Source organism: Mesoplodon bidens, assembly GCF_964165515.1.
Source record: "Mesoplodon bidens genome assembly, chromosome: 10".
NCBI lineage: Eukaryota > Metazoa > Chordata > Mammalia > Artiodactyla > Ziphiidae > Mesoplodon > Mesoplodon bidens.
This window is the reverse complement of record NC_138172.1, coordinates 52711229-52729384: the sequence shown is the minus strand read 5'-3', so window position 1 is coordinate 52729384 and position 18156 is coordinate 52711229. Positions and strand designations below refer to the sequence as shown.

Genomic DNA, 18156 nt, shown 5'->3' with positions numbered 1-18156 from the left:
GGGAAGACGCTGATAGGGGTAATGGGTATTTACACTGTGTGAGTATTGATAAGATTTGTCAGCTAAAGTGGACTGGCAGAGTCTGAGGAAACATGTCAGAAGTTGCTAGGGTTTTTTCTTCCCACTCTGTTCTTTTTAAAAACAGCTTTATTTATATATAATTCACATGTCATACAATTACCCATTGAAGTGTACAATTCAATGAATTTTAGTGTATTCCCAGACTTGTGTAACCATTACCTCAGTCATTTTTAGAATGTTTTCATCACCTCAAAAAGAAACCCTGTACCCTTTAGCTGTTACCTCCTATCCCTCATCACCTCCAGCCCTGAGCAACTACTAATTGGCTTCCTGCCTCTGTAACTTTTCCTATTCTGGACATATCATATAAATGGACTCATATATTTGGTCTTCTGTGACTAGCTTCTTTCATTTAGTAGAGTGTTTTCATGGTTTATCTATGTTGTAGCATATATCAGTACTTCATTTCTTTTTATAGCTAACATTCCATGGAAAGGATACACCACATTTTGTTTATTCATTCATCATTGATGGACATGTGGCAATTATGAATTTCCACCTTTTGGCAATTATGAATCATGCTGCTATGAACATTTTGTGTACAAATTTTGTGTGTGGACATATTTTCATTTTGCTTGGGAATATACCTAAGAGTGGAATTGCTGGGTCACATGGTAACTATGTTTAATTATTTGAGGAACTGCCAGACTGTTTTCCAAAGTGGATGTACCACTTTACATTCCTAGCAGTGGTGTATAAAGGTTCGAATTTTTCCACATCCTTGTCAACACTTGTTATTTCCGACTTTGAGATTTTATTCTAGTGAGTGTGAAGTTACAGCTTGTGGTTTTGATTTGCATTTCTCTGATGACTAACGATGTTAGTCATCTTTTCATGTGCTTTTTGGCCATTTGTATATTTTCCTTAGAGAAATGTCTTTTCAGATCCTTTGCCAATTTTTTGATTAAGTTGTCTTTTTATTATTGAGTTGTAAGAGTTCTTTGTATATTCTAGTTAAATGTCCTTTATCAAATATTTTCTCCCATGATTTTTTCTTTTTCTTTTCTTTTTGTCTTTACTTTCTTGATAGTATCTGTTAAAGGACGAGTTTTTTATTTTGATGAAATCTAATTTATATTTTTCTCTTGTTGTTTATGTTTTTGGTATAATATCTAAAAAGCCATTGCCAATTCAAGATCATGAAAATTCACCTTTGTGTTTTCTTTTAAGCCTTCCATACTTTTAGCTCTTACATTTAGGTGTTTGATCCATTTTGAGTTAATTTTTGTAGATAGTATGAAGCAAGGATTCAGCTTCATTCTTTTGCCTGTGAATATCCTGTTGTCCCAGTTATCTGTTGGGAAGGCTATTCTTTCTCCCATTGAGTGGTCTTGGCAGCTTGTTGAAAATTAGTTGGCCACAAATGCATGGATGTATTTCTGGACTCTCAACTCTGTTGCATTGATCTTACTATACTACCTTGATCACTATGGATTTGCAGTAAGTTTTGAAGTTAGGAAGTGTGAGTCTTCCCATATGTCCTTTTTTTTCAGGATTGTTTGGATTTTTGCCATTCCGTATGAACTTTAGAATCAGCTTTTCAGTTTCTACAAAGAAGTCAGCTGGGATTCTAATACGAATTGCATTGAATCGGTAGATAAGTTTGGAGAGTATTACCATTTTAACAATATTAAGTCATGATCCATGAACATGGGAGGTTTTCCCATTTATTTAGATCTTTTAAAATTTCTTGGGCTTCCCTGGTGGCGCAGTGGTTGAGAGTCCACCTGCCGATGCAGGGGACGCGGGTTCGTGCCCCGGTCTGGGAAGATCCCACGTGCCGCGGAGCGGCTGGGCCCATGAGCCTGCGCGTCCAGAGCCTGTGCGCCGCAATGGGAGAGGCTGCAACAGTGAGAGGCCAGCATACCATCAAAAAAAAAAAAAAATTTCTTTCAACAATGTTTTGTAGTTTTCAGAGCATGAGTTTTATACTATTTTTGTTGAGTGTGTTCCTAAGTATCTTACCCTTTTTGATACTGTTTCAAATGTAATTATTAATTTCATTTTTGGAGTGTTCATTGCAAGTGGATAGAAATACAGTTGATTTCTGTATATTGATCTTGTAGCCTCAATCTTGTTGAAATCATTTATTAGATCTAATAGATTGTTAGTGGATTCCTTAGGATTTTCTATCTATAAGAGCGTACCATCTGTGAATAGAGACAGTTTTACATTCCTTTCCAATCTAGATGCTTTTTGCTTCATTTTCTTGGCTCATTGCAAGAAATTAGTTGAATGTTGCATTAAAGTGGCAAGAGCAGATATCATTATCTTGTTCCTGATTTTAGGAGGAATGCACTCATCTTTTATCATTAAATATGATGCTAGGTGGGGGGTTTGTAGGAGGTTTATCAAATAGAAGAAGTTACCTTCTAGTCCTGCTTTGTTGTTTCCATCATGAAAGGGTGTTAGAATCTGTCAAATGCTTTTTCTTTGTCTATTGAGATAGTCGTGTAGGTTTTCCCCCCAGGATTCTATTAATATGGCATATTACATTGATATTCACATGTGGAACTAACTTTGCATTCCTGGGATAAATTCTGATTGGCTGTGGTGTATAATTCAGTTTATGTGTAGCTGGATTTGGTTTGCTAGGATTTTTGCATTTGTAATCATAAGATATATTATTGGTCTTTAGTTTTCCTGTGATGTCTTTGGTTTTGATACCAGGGTAATATTGCCCTCATAGAATGATCTGGGAAGTGTTCCCTCCTCTTGTGTTCTTTAGAAGAGTTTGGGAAGAGTTGGAATTGATTCTTCTCTAAATGTTTGGTAGAATTCTGCAGTGAAGCCACCTGGTCCTGAGCGTTTCTTGTGGGTAGTGTTTTTATTATTAATTCAAATTCCACTTATTATAAATTTTATTCAGATTATTCCTACTTGAGTCATTTTCAGTAGCATGTTTTTCTAGGAATATCTCCATTTCATCTAAGTTATCTAACTTATTGGCATATGATTGATCATAGTATTCTTTTAAAATCCTTTTTATCTCTGTAAAACCAGTAGTGATGTCCCCGCTTTTACTTATTTTTGGCCACAGCTCTTTGCTTGTGGGATCTTAGTTTCGAGACCAAGGATTGAACCCAGGCCCCAGCAGTGAAAGCACTGAGTCCTAACCACTGGATTACCAGGGAATTCCCATCTGTCTTTCATTTCTGATTCTGGTCATTTGAATGTTTCTTTTTTTTTTCTTGATCAGTCTAGCTAAAGGTTTCTCTATTTTGTTGACCTTTTCAACGAACCAGCTATTGATTTCATTGATTTCCTCTATTTTTCTTCAGTCCTCTGTATCATTGATTTCTGCTCCAATCTTTATTTCCTTCTTTCTTCTTGCTTTAGGTTTAGTTTGCTTTCCTTTTTCCAATGTCTTAAGGTAAAGGTTAGGTTATTAATTTGAAACCTTTCTTCATTTTTAATATAGGCCTTGATAGCTATAAATTTCTCTCTGTAGCACACCCCACCGTCAGTGACCCTAAGCCCCAGTTCTCCTCTGATCTGGCATTTGTGGGGAGGGGAAAGGATGAGGCGAAGCATTCCTTTGTTGTCAAATGATAGAGGCCCCGCCTCATCCAGGGCCTGCAAAGACCCCATTTTATCATGGAGAGTGAATGGGGTGGACATGGATGCCCCTGTGGACCCAAGGGAAGCAAAGGCGGAGTCAGCCCTTCCTGCAGACCCCTCAGCAGTCTGGCCTGAGGGCACACTTCCAACAGAAAAGAAGAGGGAAGACAAAATGAGGACAGAACTGGGAGAACTTTTGTTCACGGAATGGGGAGACCCTCCAGGCAGCCACCAAAACCAGCACATTGCTAGCCCAGAACTTTCTCTGAAGCAGAAGCGAAGGCACACATATTTTTAAGGGGCTTTGCTTCTCAGAGCTGGAGCTTCATTTAAACTCTCCATCCTTGGAGTTGGAAGCAGCTCATTTGCTTGTTAGTAGCTTTGGCCGGAGGTCAAGGTACCGTGGACAGATTGACCTCAGGAGTGGAGTGGTCCTTAGGGGACATCTCTCCTCACCCGAGAAGCATCCTTTCTCTTTGTCGCCTCTCTTCCTGCCTGCCTGGCGTCTTTTCTCTCTTGTGTGGCCTCATCTTGGCTGGCCTTCCTTTCTCGTTGCCAGTGAGCTTCGCTGCTCCTGCCAGGGTGTTACAGGGAGAAGAGGAAGTGTCACTCCCTCCCTTCCATTCATCTCTCCTGACGCCCAGGTGCCTCTGAGAACCAGGAGTGGAGCTCCCTACCCACTGCTCTGCTTTGTTTTTGCCCCCAGGAACTCCTGCACTATTTAATCGGTACCCTGCTTCTCCTAATCGCGTCCATCGTGGCAGCTTCCAAGAGTTACAACCAGAGCCGACTGGTGGCTGGAGCGGTGAGGACATTCTCCGGGAGGCGGCAGGAGTGAATTCCTGTTCCGAATGCTCATTTTCTTCCTCTCAGGGCAGCAAAGGGGTTGTTCTCTGGGGCCTTTCTTTCTCAGAATCAGTCCGGACCTTGATCCACCAGCAGTGGTCTCCAAAGAGCCTTAAACTTGGGCCCACGGTGGAGGGTGTCAGAAGGTGGATGGGCAGGGCTGTTACAAACTCAAATGGCCCCAGCGGCCCAGGCCTCTTTCTCTTACAGCCACTCCTTAAATCAGGGGGCAAGTAGGTTTTAATTCTCATGTTCACTCTGGTCATTTGCTCATGGCTGTCTCAGCCCCGTTCAGGGAAAGGTTCTGATGCCTTTTTCCAGCCCAGGGGAACATTACTGTGATCAGCTAGTGATAATCTGCCATGAGTCCTAGCTTTGCCATTCCTGACTTTTAACAGTATTCAAGCCAGGAGATAACACTCCTGTACCTTTCATAGGTGAAAACTGACACATCTGCTAACCTGAATAGAAGTAGCATGGAAGTGGACAAAACAGTGCTATGGGAGCGATATATATTTATCACACAGATACACATATGTGTATATACATTATTGTAAAAAGATCTATAGATTGGTGTCATCTGATTTCTGATTTAGCTAATTGTTTACAGTTTGGAAGTCTGTAGGCCAGAACTGATGTGCCTCACTTTTCAAACGAGTTTTAAGAAAAGCTCTCTGTGTGATAGTCACTCACTTCCACACGGTACCAAAATTCTCTTGACTTTGGGCCAAGAGTGGGTGAGTGCGTGGAATTCCACGGAGGGGTGGAATCTGCACGGGGCAGAAGGTCACCGCGGAGGGGCAGCCAAACCCCTGAGCACTCGTGCCCCTTAAGCACCTTCCCCCCCTCCCCAGGCAGTTTCCAAGAAGAGGAATGGTTGCCCCCTGCCCAGCTGCAGGCAGGCTGGCGGAGGGGGGACAGAAGAGCTTGGCACCCGCTGTGTTTCAGGACCACGCGGGGAGATTCCCACTGGGTTTCCTCACTGAGGTGGCACATTACAATGTTAGCCCTGGAATCCCAATAAACCCCATTTGTCATACACGATCTCTGTGCCTAGGACCAAGCATGGGCCGGGCGAGGGGCCAGAAGAAATGAAAAGACATGGTCCCTGCTGCTGAGAAAGTGGTGATCTAGCTTAGGAGGCCAGGGCACATGAAACAATTAGCACACAAGGCACTGTCATCCCGAAGAGCATTGTGTAGCCCTATAATAAACTGTTCAGTTATGCAGTGTGGACAGTTGGAGACTGGGATGGTGTATAATGTGCTAATTGTGTGGAACAGACAATGAGAGGCCAGGACAGGCTCTAATAGGCTGATTATGTGGTGCAGACAGTTGGTGCAAAAGGAGCCACGGCAATGGACGGGGTCGGGGGTGGGGTGACGGGCAGCCACGTGTGGAAACCAGCAGTTAGGTTGGATAATCCTGCGCTTGGTCTGGCTGCTCCTGGGCTGGACCTCAGGGAGCTCCCAGCCGTGCACTTGGAGGGCCCAAGGACACCTGGGCAACAGGCAAGCAGAGGTGGACTCTGGGCTCAGATCTCTGGTCTGGCCCTTGCTGGCTCCACATTCCTGGGCTGAAGAGTTGACCTCCTGTCCCTGGTTTCTTGAGCTGAAAAATGAGGGCGGAGAGGTAACAGCCGTGCCCACCTGGCAGAGCTGTGCGGGTTCCTTTAAAGGGCTTAGAACACTGCCTGGTACGAAGTAAGCGCTCAGTCAGTGTTAGCTGCTGCAGCTGCGAATGTTGTTGACAAGTCAGGAGAGGCTACAGGCTTCCAAGTTCCAGGCAAAGACACCTGAGTCCCTGCCTGCTTCTTGCTCCATCATTTAATGAGCCACCGTGAGGCCCTTTCCTTATCACAAATGAGGCGGCTGCTCTGCGCTAGGCGCTCACAGCTGAGCACAGAAAGGAAAGGAGCGCTGCCTGAACTTATTTCAGCCTAATGTTACTTAAATACATGCAAACCTAAGACTAGGTATTGGGGCCTCAGCTTCTGGCTCCAACACAGCTGTAAAGCCAGCCAGACAGAAAGCCTTTATGGATGAAGTGCAGATGATGGTACCACACCAAGAAAATCCATTTGAACGTTAATGTGTTAAAAATCCAAATTAAAGTGTGCTGTTCCTCCTTTTTCTGTCTTATTAGCCCAGGATAATTAAAGTGCGGTGGCTTGGCCCCAGCTCGGCTGTAAACATAAACCCGAGCGTGGGCAGGTAGTTGCCTAGAGAAGAGGCGAGGGGTGGCGACCGGAGGCCTGACTGTGTCCCAGCTGCGGGCCCGGCCAGGGCCCGGGCGTCACCTCCACACCTGAACGAGGACAGGTGGCCGGGTCACTTGAGTCCCTGAGCTCCCTCCCAGCCACAGCTGGTATAGGAAACAAGCCCAGGGATGAGCAGCAGAAAGGGCTGCCCGAGTGACTGCCCTTGGCCTGGGCTCTTCCTGCCCCCTTTCTCCCGTGCAGATCTTCGGTTTCCTGGCCACCTTCCTCTGCCTGGCGAGCGTGTGGCTGTCCTACAAGATCTCGTGCGTGACCCAGTCGACAGGTGAGTTCTGGTCTGAAAACAGATGACCAAGAAGGTTCCCTCTGCTCAGGAACGGGAGGACACAGGCTCTGGAGCTCGGCAGTAGGGAACCACCCTGCTGCAGAGGACCCTGTGCTCCGTCTCGTCTCCACAGTGCCCAGGGGCACCCTAACATCTACGTCTCTGATGGCCAAGCGTTTTCTTTAAATGAGTTTCCTAACGACAAAAATAAAATGTAATACATACAGAAAATCGAAATAAGAAAAAAATTTTTAAAAAGAAAAACCATTATCACACTACCCAGAAATAGTATCTGCTGGGTGTCTATCCCTCCTGCATTTCCTCTCTGAGTATATATAGAGAGATGTGCTTGTTTTGTTTGTTTGGCTGCCCCGTGCGGCTTGCAGGATCTTAGTTCCCCGACCAGGGAGCAAAACCATGCTCCCTGCAGTGGAAGCACGGAGTCTTAACCACTGGACCGCCAGGGAAGTCCCAACACATGTGCATTTATTAAAGGATCAGAGTTGATGTATTATTTTGTAACCTTCTCTTCTGCTCCTACCTAGCCTCCTATCAGGCACTTTCTCCACATCATTAGGTGTCCTTCTCTGGCATCCTTCATGGCTCCACGGTGTTGCACTGGCTCCATTGCATGTCGGTGCCGTAGTTTACTTGTCTCCTATTTGGGGGCATTAGGTTTGTTTTTTTATTTTTTTTTAAAAAAATTCTTTCCTACTAAACAGTGCTGTAATGAATATCCTTGTAAATATATCCCTATACACACACTTAATATTTTTTATCTTTAGAATAAATTTCTAGAAATAGAATTGCTGAAAGTCAAACCAGCTATTTCGGTTAATTTACTTCTTTCTTTGATCCAGCACTTCCTTTCTTTCTTCTTTTTCTTTGTTTTTTAAAAATACAGTAAAAATATCGAAGCACCTTACCTTGCCCAGCAGAGAGGTTGCCACAGCAGCGCTTCAATCTTAATGGTTCCACTGGCAAAAAGCTAACAGAAGGCTAGGTGAAAGGAGCCAGTCACCAAGGACCACATATTGTAGGATTCCATTTAGGAAAAATGTCCAAAATAGACAAATTCACAGAGACAGAGAGTAGGGTAGTGGTTGCTTAGGGCTGGCGGGAGGGGATACAGGGGTGACTGCACATGCCTGTGGTGCTTCTTTTGGAAGTGATGAGAATGTTCTAAAATTGGGGTAGCTGCACAATTCTGTGAATATAGTGCAAACGGCGGAATTGAACACTTTAAATGGGTGAACTGTATGGTATATGAATTATATGTCTGTGAAGCTGTTTAAGAAAAAATGAATGATGAAAAAAGAATGCGAAAAAGTTAATAGGTAATGTCTAAAAGTAATCTGTAAGTGTAAGTATACATATACTAGGTAAAATTACGGAGGAAGAGCCAAAGGTAACAGCTGAAGAAGTTACAGTACCTCTGAGGAAGAGGCCTGGGGTGGAGAGGAGCAGGGAGATGAATCATCATTGCCACGGGCGGTGGTGCGGGCGGGGGGAGGCAGCGCATGCGCAGCCGTGGGGCAGCCCTGCCGGCCGAGCTCTCCCAACTCTGCCGCTTCCTTCCCCAGATGCCGCCGTCTGATGCCCTAACAGCCCGCCAGCCCTGTAGGAGGCGCTGCAGGACGTGTGACCCACGCGGATGGAGGGGCTTGAGCCGGCGGCCGCAGGAGAGACCGGGATCTGGGTCCCCGGGCCGGTGGGTGCGGGACGGGCCCTTCCTCCGGCTCCTGAGCGGGTCCAGCCTCTCTCGCCAGCCTTCTTCACTTCCTCGGAGCATATTCCTCCCCGTCCGGGAAAGAAAAGCAGCCTCCAGGGAAATCTGATCTCTCCCTCCTGCTTTAGAACCGCCTCAGGGACTGATGCCCCCCTCCCCCCGTTAAGGTGAAGGGGTGGTTTTTGAATACTCTGCCGAACCCTTCCCCTCTCCCCAGCCCTCGGGGAGGGGCGCTGCCTTAAATCCTCTTGTGAAAACACAGCCACCTCCTAATTTATCTCGCTTGGAAATCTGGTCTTGAAGGTACCCTCTTTCTTAAAGTGAGGCTTACGGGAGCACCATGCGGTCAGCCTGTCCCCAGATAGGAGCTCTTGGCTCCTTTCCTGTTGTTACCATTGTGTACGTGTTCGTGTGTTTTTAAATAAAATGTTGACTTGGCCAATTGCAGAAGGATTTCTTACTAAGTTAGAAGAATGCTGTGAAGTGAGCGCTACCTGGGGGTCCACTGGAGGTAAGAGGAGCAGAGGGTGCAGATGGTCCTGGCCTCTCAAGATTTGAGTATTTTCTTTTTTATAAATTATTTATTTAATTTTGGCTGCGTTGGGTCTTTGTTGCTGGGCGCGGGCTTCCTCTAGTTGTGGAGAGCAGGGGCCACTCTTCCATGCGATGCGCGGGCTTCTCATTGCGGTGGCTTCTCTTGTTGCGGAGCACTGGCTCTAGGCGCGCGGGCTTCGGTAGTTGGGGCGCACAGGCTTAGTTGCTCCGCGGCATGTGGGATCTTCCCGGACCAGGGCTCGAACCCGTGTCCCCTGCATTGGCACGCGGATTCTTAACCACTGTGAAACCAGTGAAGTCCTTGTGTATTTTCAAAGTAAATTGATATAAAGGGTGGAAGCCAGTACTGTTTACACAAGACTCAAAAGCAACACAGGCAGCCTTTAAAAAGAGGGCAGTTCTAATACATGCTACACCATGGATGAACCTTGAAGATATTATGTTAAGTGAAATAAGCCAGACACAAAAGGACAAATACTGTGTGATTTTAGTTACATGAGGTGCATAGTGTAGGCAAAATTCAGACAGACAGAAAGTAAAATGGTGGTTGGTTGCCAGGGTGTGGAGGGAGGGGCCCTGGTGTGAGTGTTTAATGCGTACAGTTTCCATTTGGGAAGATGAAAACATTCTGGTTGGGACTTCCATGGTGGTCCAGTGGTTAGGACTCCGTGCTTCCACTGCAGGGGATACAGGTTTGATCCCTGGTCGGGGAACTAAGATCCCACATGCCGAGAAGCCAAAAAAAAGAACAAAACATTCCGGAGATGGACGGTGGTGATGGCTGCACAATAATCTAAATGTAATTAATGCCACTGCACTGTATAGCTAAAATTTGTTAAAACGGTTAACTTTTATGTTATGTATATTTTACCACGATTTTTTCTTTTTTTAAAGCAAGGCAGGACCTTCTGTCTAAGGCACCTAAGTAGCTGCAAAGCTACTTGGGAAATGGAGGAAGGCAGAGGTCCAATTACGCACACCCCACAGCAGGCACCACAGCCCAGCAGAGGCCAGCACCGTGTTCTCACAGCTAAGCATCGCAAGTGTAAAGGATACAGACTGCAGGATGTGTGTGTCTTCTCTACACCAGGTGCTCTCTGAGGCTGCTCACCCAGGGGGAGTGCCCAGGCGTAAGCCAAACTCTGTCCCAGCACGGGGAGGTGACCCACTGAGCAGACCCAGCCAGGCAGGACCAAGCCAAGGTGTGAGAGGAGGGAAGACTGGACCCATGGCGGGAGGATGGGAGTCAGGTACCTGCCCCAAGGACCAAGAGCCAGCCTTGGCTCATCGTGGCCACTGCAGGCCCGGGATAGGGTGTTGGCACCTGGGGCACTAGGGACACTGGGAGATGAGACCAGAGTGGGTCTGCCCACATCATCTCCCATGAGCGGGCAGCTTCTGGCCAGCAGAGACCTGGGGAGGAGGGCTGGACAGTGGGCTGGTGCCCTGTGTCCAGCAGGCCTCTGCACAGGTGTTTTCTCACCACCCACAAGAAAGACTGCTGCTCAGAGAGGCTCTGGAAAACAGCTTAGCTGTGCTTCTCTCTGCAGGAGGTGGCGTGCAGCCATAGCACTGCCTCTTTCTCTGAGGGCCCTGCTAGGAAGCGCATCTATCCTGAAGATCGGGCCGTGGAGTAGGGAGACCCAAGGAGACAGCCGAGGGGAAGTGAGGTTAGGGCTAGAGCTGGGATTTGAGTCCAGGTCCTCTGGGGGGGCAGGCAGGGCGGGGCCAGAGCCAGCCTGTGCCAGCTGGTTTCCTCCACAGGCGGGTAGCCCTGGTGTCTGCAGGAGGCCCAGAGAAGAAAACAAGTGTGTTCTGTTTTTCTTTTTTTTAATAAATTTATTTATTTATTTTTGGCTGTGTTGGGTCTTTGTTTCTGTGCAAGGGCTTTCTCTAGTTGCGGCGAGCGGGGGCCACTCTTCATCACGGTGTGTGGGCCTCTCACTATCGCGTCCTCTCTTGCTGCGGAGCACAGGCTCCAGACGCGCAGGCTCAGTAGTTGTGGCTCATGGGCCCAGTTGCTCCGCGGCATGTGGGATCTTCCCAGACCAGGGCTCGAACCCGTGTCCCCTGCATTGGCAGGCGGATTCTCAGCCACTGCGCCACCAGGAAAGCCCCACAAGTGTGTTCTTTACGGAGGCCCTGGCCTGACGCAGCCCTTGTGCTGCATTGGGCCTGGCGGCTTCTCTTCCAGACATGGTGACCTGCTCGGCCCTCAGCCTGGGCCTCCAGCCAGGACGCTCAGGTGACCCAGAGCTGTCCCACTCCCTGTGCCACCACCTCCCAGGCCTCATCCTTAGCAAGGATAGCTAACTTCTGTTGCCATGGAAACACCGCAGACCTTTGGGCCCCTTCTCAGCCCCATCTTTTCCCCACTGTAGTGGTTTCTGAACTGCAGCCTGTGAACTCTCACAGGTGCTCCGAGGAGCTCACAGATGTCGATTTTATGTGCAAAATATATGTTAACATCTTAAAACGCACACTCTTCTGTTATCAGTGGCAAACACTGAACAGTGGGAACCCCTGGGCCGGCCGTGCTCCAGCACAGGCTTCCTGGCCTCATGCAGACCTTGGGGAAGGCTGGCCTTGTGCTTGGGCTGGTCCAGGGAGACGCCAGGAGTGGGAGGTGAGTGGCTGAGAACCTTCCACGACGTCCTGGGCGAGCCAGGCTTCCTCCAACTCCTGCCACCAGCACCAAGCAGCGGAATGAATGGAAGATGAGGCTACAGCCCCAGTTAGCTCCTTCCTCCAAATCATACGCTTTTCAAATTAATCCCATTACTCTTCTAGACTCACTTCATAATAAGTCAGTGTTATAAATGTAAATGAGTTATTTATATGAAGACTATATTTCCTGTTTTATATAATGGAATTTCATGGGGGATTTAGATTGAGAAAGGGGATTTCTCTGCTTTAAAAAAGAAAAGTCAGGCACCCCCTGCACTGAAGGGAGCTGCCAGGCTGCCCACTGGGCACCAGACAAATGGACACAGCGACCGGCCCAGGTTGGAGGGGGCAGGACACCGGGAGAAACTTCCTCAGGTGCCTCTGGACCTTGTAAGGAGACTGAGGCCGCTGGTGGCTTGTTGAAGATTTACTGTAATTTCCTGTATAGATAAGTAATTATGCAAAAAAAAAAGACCATGATTAATATATAAAGTTGTGCAAAAGAGGAAATGCTATGGTATGAAGCGTTGCGCAGGGCTCAGTTCTGAAGAGTGGATAGCCGCCAGGAAAATGGGCGCTCTGACTATTGATCTGACCAAAACTGTAAAAAGGAAAAAGAAAGCCTCATTCCCCAAGTGACTGAGAGAAGTGGAAATCTGGATTTTTAGGCCAAACAAAACTTGCGTGGGGCTGGCTGCGGCCTGCGGGCCCCAGGTTTGCTACCCCGCCCCGGGGCGGCGGTGCTGGGGCGGGTGGGCGCGGTGGGTCGGGGGGGGAGACGCAGGAAGTCAGCTGCTTCCTCCCGACCGCTGGGCCGGGGCGGGTCCCTTCCCGGGGAGCGGGAGCCGGGTCCCCAGCCCGAGGCGCGCTGCCCGGCGCCGCCGCGGCTCCCCGGGGGGCTCGGCCTGCCTTTCTACGGGAAACTCACCGGGCCCCGCAGGTGGCCGCCCGCGCCCGCAGCGCCGCCTTTTGGTGGCCGCGGGGAGCCCAGTTCGTCCGACTCCAGGGTTCGGGAACAGAAGCACAACTTGCACGTTTTATTTGGACTTCAGGCGCTCAGATGAATCATAATCCTCTGGTTCGTGACCGCGGCCTCCATTTAACTGTAACTACAGGCTTCCCATCGCCCCCCGTCCTCTTCTCTTCCGAATCTACCATTCACCACACCTTTGCTTTTCTTATTACATAATTCCAGCGTCGCTCGATGTATTGCCTAAAAAGTGCAGCTAAGTATGGCAGTTATTTATTAAACCCCACGCTGTATGTCATCCTTTCGCTGTGTTGCTGTAACAGACACCGCCTTTTAGGAAGCACTGGACATCCTCTTGGCCCCCCCATCTCTTAATCCAGCCGGCACCGCCTGCCTGCCCTGCAAGGGCTGTGACCAGTTTCACTCCAGTGCAACCACGGAGCTGGGCTGCACGCTTCACTGACAGCTCTTAACTGTCACACCAGAGCTTTACCGTGGTCGCCGCCAGGGGTGTCCAGCCCGCAGGTGCAGGAGTTCCTGCCCCGTGGGGTGATGCTGGCTAATGGGACATAGGAGTCAGTGGATATATTTGTCCTCCTTCTCTCCCGGGACAGACTGTCCTGAGGCAGGTTTTATACAGTGTCTCCAAGGACAGTCCCATGGGACCATGCAAATGATCACAGAGGGTGGTCCACTCGGCAGCGCATCCTCCTACTGGCTGGTTCTCTCTCCTTCCCGGCTTCACTGCCCACGTAGATGGTTCATCTGGATCTGTGGGTACAAGCCGACAATATGCGGCAGCTGCACCAACAGCCTTACTCAGAAGGCAGTAGCGGAGATTGGCGGCCCCAGTGGCCAGAGCTCTGAGCATCTGACTCATCCAAGGAAAGAAAATACACAGCCTCAAGGGGGCAGTGAACGGCCAGGGACCCCAAGAAGTGGGTGGACAGAAAGCCACTAAGATTCTCAGATGATCAAGTCGTTTGAACAAGAGGTGAGTCACCTACCAAATAAAAATCCTGGGTAATGAGGCCACTGAATGCCAGGAAGAAGGCAGCCCAGGAAAATTCCTGCACAGATGCATCTAATTTACGACTAAAAGCCAAGTCAGGTGATTGACAGCCTTAAAGGGGCGGGCGGAGCGGACCAGCAGAGGCAGAAACCTGGAGCGAGTCCGCGGCTCCTGTACAGCAAAGAACTACTCAGTGTGAGCTGATACCACTCAGGCCGGATAAACTACAGCCATGAGACAAGCAGGGACAAGACTCAGGTACAGGATCGGGTGGTGGGATTCATCCCCACCCAAGGGGAAGCCCTACATATTCCTAAACTCTGTTATAGATACTGCCGGTGGTTTTGTGGGGTTTTGTTTGGTTGGTTTTGGTCTGGACTGTGCTTGCTGCTCTTTTGTAAGAACCTGCTCGCGGGATCCGTTCATCGCATCCACTGTTGGTGGCTCATGTAAGGGGTCAGAGGCAGGGCCGAGGACAGGGTTTCCCCATAAAGCTCGCCGAGCATTTGAAACAGTGCCTTTTCCTGGGAGAAGAAAAGGTACAAGGTCTTTTCACCCAAGGTTTTGGATGGCCAGGGCTGCTTCGCATAGCTTCCAAGCTTCCTTAGAAGTTGCACCCCGCTGTCTGGCCGATGGAAGCTGGGAGCTTTACTGTGGACTCTGGGCGCTTAAATAAGAAGGTGGCCAATTTCATTTCCGCAGTGCCCGACGTCTCCAAAGTGGATGGAGGAGCTGCTGCCATCATACCTGGCCCTAAGTTTGCAGCCTGGGGTACTGCTAACAGTTTATTTTTTAAATGGGGGCGTGGGGGGGGTGAGGGACGGGTGGAATCAGTTTGCCTTCACCTGGCACAGCACACAGCACACTTATTGCCCTGAATTCTCCAGTGAGAGAGCATCAGTGGTTTGGACACACCTGGTATCGTGTGAACTGTTGGTGGGTATGCAGGCATTGTAATGGCTCCACAGAGAAAACTGCTTTGCTGCATCACCCAAGCACAGCTGATGAAAGACAGATGGGCCCCTCAACGAGGACAAAATCCAAATGACCTGCCTTCCAACTAACCATCTTGGGAGCTGCGTCACAGCCAAAGAGACATTTCACAATCAATTAAGGACAAACTTTGTCGTAGCCACTGCTTACCAAAAGAGGGGCCCCACCCCCAACCTGGCCACTTTGCATATTGGCTGTTGGAGACAGGAGTACGTCCCAAACCTGGAAATAGTCCCACAGCCTCCGCCCCAAGTCATCAGACGTGTGGCCACCTTTGAATGAGGGTCCCCAAAAACCAATAATCTTGGAAGCCGTTTGGGCAGCAATGAAAGACGCCTTACCCTAGCACCTCTGTCTCCTTCAGACCTAGAGGAAGTACAGGTGTCTGTGACCAACCGCACAGCTGAAGGGGGCCTTTGGCAACGCCCACTCCTCCAGTTCTCCTGGGCCTCTGAGCTTTTGAACTTGAGAACTTTCTCCTACCGCTGAGAAGTGACTGTGAGAATGACTGAGCTCTAATCAAAACAGCCTCCAACTTGACATCCTGCAATTCTGAACTAAATTCCATAGGTGGGAAAGTTCTATCATGAAAATATCATGGATCTTCCAATTAAGGCCAGCCCCTAAGCCTTTAACTAACTTTACAAACAGGTGTCTTCCCTACTGGGCTGCTGGTTTCATGAAGGCCAGCTGACAAGAATCAGTGACAAAGGAGCCCACCGACCTCCAAGGTGAGCAGGTCCTCTATGATGCTAGAGCCTTTCAGTGAGAGCAAACGGCCGATGGCCCACAGCAATGGATGCCCCTTGTGATGAGCTGAACTTAAGGTGGGACTTCTAGCCAGAGTGCACCCTTCCCCCAGGATTTAATGAACAATATCTGTATATAAGCTCATGGGCTGTCACTAATGGCCTAGCTGTAATGGTCAGGTCTTTGGGCCACCCAGGACTGGACTTGTAAAGACATACCATATATTGGGTGCATCCCCCTTGGAAACATAACTAATTACAGACTCAATATTTATATTATATGTATGTTTAGATGAAGCAACCACATCTAGAGAAAAGTGTTGAGACAAACATACATGGAAAAAGCCAACATGTGTGGCCATCACCTCTACCACAGACCAGTGGACTGTGCTCAAGTCCACCATGGGTAAGCAACCACCATAAAGCTTGAGATGCCCAGTGAGAAATCATGCAAGCAACGCTTCACTGCAAAGACTTGTATTATTTGCCAACTATAGCAGAATCCTCAGTGATGACTTCCACAGGCCAGCTGGTCTGTCTTCACCTATTTACAACTTGCACAAGGTGATTACCGCCTCTATCTACCTGAGCTCCTAGGTACTCAAGGACTTTTGCACCTGCTTTGACCTCAACAGATGAATGCGTGGATGTTTCATTTCATTCAAATCTATGTAGACAAACTTGGACACTTTATCCCAGGTATTCTGTGGCCACCTTCCTCTGCCCACTGTCTACTTACAATGGAAAATGGCAACTCCTGAGTCCAGAAAGGAGGATGATGTGGCTCATCCCTGACGGGAGATGACAGATCTCAACTGATCAGGTGTGAACATGTCTGACCCCAGAAATACACGGAGGTCAAGGGGACATGAGTAACTTTTTTTTTTTCCCTTTTGCAAGTATGGACCAACAGTTTCAAATGTCCTTCCCCTAATCTTCTGGTTCTCATGATGTTGAATATGTCACCCTCATCTAACCCAGCTGCAGGGCCCCAGGGCCAGGAGTGGATTAAGACAAATTTGAATGGCCCTGGAGGTTCATTTCCTCCCTCATTTTGGTAGTTTATTGGAGAGATGACTCTAAAGGTCTGAGTTAGCACAATGGAAAAACATACTGATTCCAGCCCTTGAGTTTTGTTTTTTTTTTAATTTTTATTGGAGTATAGTTGTTTTACAATGTTGTGTTAGTTTCTGCTGTGCAGCAAAGTGAATCAGTTATACATTTACATATATCCACTCTCTTTTAGATTTCCTTCCCATTTAGGTCACCACAGAGCACTGAGTTACCTGTGCTCTACAGTAGTTTCTTAATAGTTATCTATTTTATACATAGTAGTGTATATATGTCAAGCCCAATCTCCCAGTTCATCCCACCTCCCCTTCCCCACTTGGTAACCATAAGTTTGTTTTCTACATCTGTGACTCTTTCTGCTTTGCAAATAAGTTCATTTGTACAATTTTCCTAGATTCCACATATAAGTGATATTATAAGATGTTTGTCTTTCTCTTTCTGACTTACTTTGTATGACAATCTCTAGGTCCATCCATGTCACTGCAAATGGCATTATTTTGTTCTTTTTTATGGCTGAGTAATATTCCATTGTATATACCACATCTTCTTTATCCATTCCTCTGTCAATGGACATTTAGGTTGCTTCCATATCCTGGCTATTGTAAATAGATGCAATGAACATAGGGGTGCATGCATCATTTTGAATTATGGTTTTCTCTGGATATATGCCCAGGAGTGGGATTGTCCAGCCCCTGAGCTCTTGAGGGTCTCCTTTTCCAATAAGGCCACTCTTCCAGAAAGCTTCCATTCTTTGAGAGTTGAATGATTACTCGAGTGCCCCCTGTACCTTCTGTACGTACACATGGGAGCACTGTGGGGTGGGGTGCCTCTCTGCCTGTAGTCTGTTTATGTCCTGAACAAACTATAGGCTAATGAAAGCTTGGGGAACTGCACGCGCTCAACTTCTAACCTGCTTGATTCCCCCCAATATGCCTTACTTATATGTGTACCAAGAGGCACAGTGTCATGTTAAATTGGATATCTTTCCATATCAGTAGAGAATTTCTGTATTCCATTCAGTGAACGTATTCCCCTACAGATTCACATTTGAAGGAAAATAGTCTTTAATCAGAGGATGCCCATCAGGGTGGCAGCTACCACCCTTCGTTGTGAGGGCATGTGCTCAAGGAAGTAGAGACATGGGTGGGATGTTAAAACAGGATAAAACAGGGACCTGAAAAGCACTTTCCCTTTGGGGCTTGTCCCTCTTGCTTCTCCCACTGCCATGAGAACATGTTTGGGCCAGCCTACTGGCAGGATGTGAGAGGCACATGGAGGAGGACCGGTTTCCCCTGTTGACAGGGAGATGACCCAGAAGCATAAGCTTCCAGCCAACAGCAAGCCTATGCCCAGACTTCAAGTCAGCCCTGCCAAGGACA

The 18156-nt window shown here is 47.9% G+C and overlaps 1 protein-coding gene across 1 annotated transcript in view; it reads left to right on the top strand.

Annotated features, from left to right (window-relative positions):
- CMTM7 (CKLF like MARVEL transmembrane domain containing 7) overlaps window positions 1-9202 on the top strand; it is a gene marked incomplete at its 5' end in the record, with an annotated part of 47460 nt that extends 38258 nt beyond the window's left edge. The window contains 3 exons of the mRNA XM_081245813.1: window positions 4349-4447; window positions 6950-7031; window positions 8615-9202. Coding sequence (XP_081101939.1) covers window positions 4349-4447; window positions 6950-7031; window positions 8615-8628 — 195 coding nt within the window. The 3' untranslated portion in view covers window positions 8629-9202. The remainder of the gene's footprint in view (window positions 1-4348; window positions 4448-6949; window positions 7032-8614) is intronic.
- Window positions 9203-18156: the final 8954 nt, after the last annotated feature.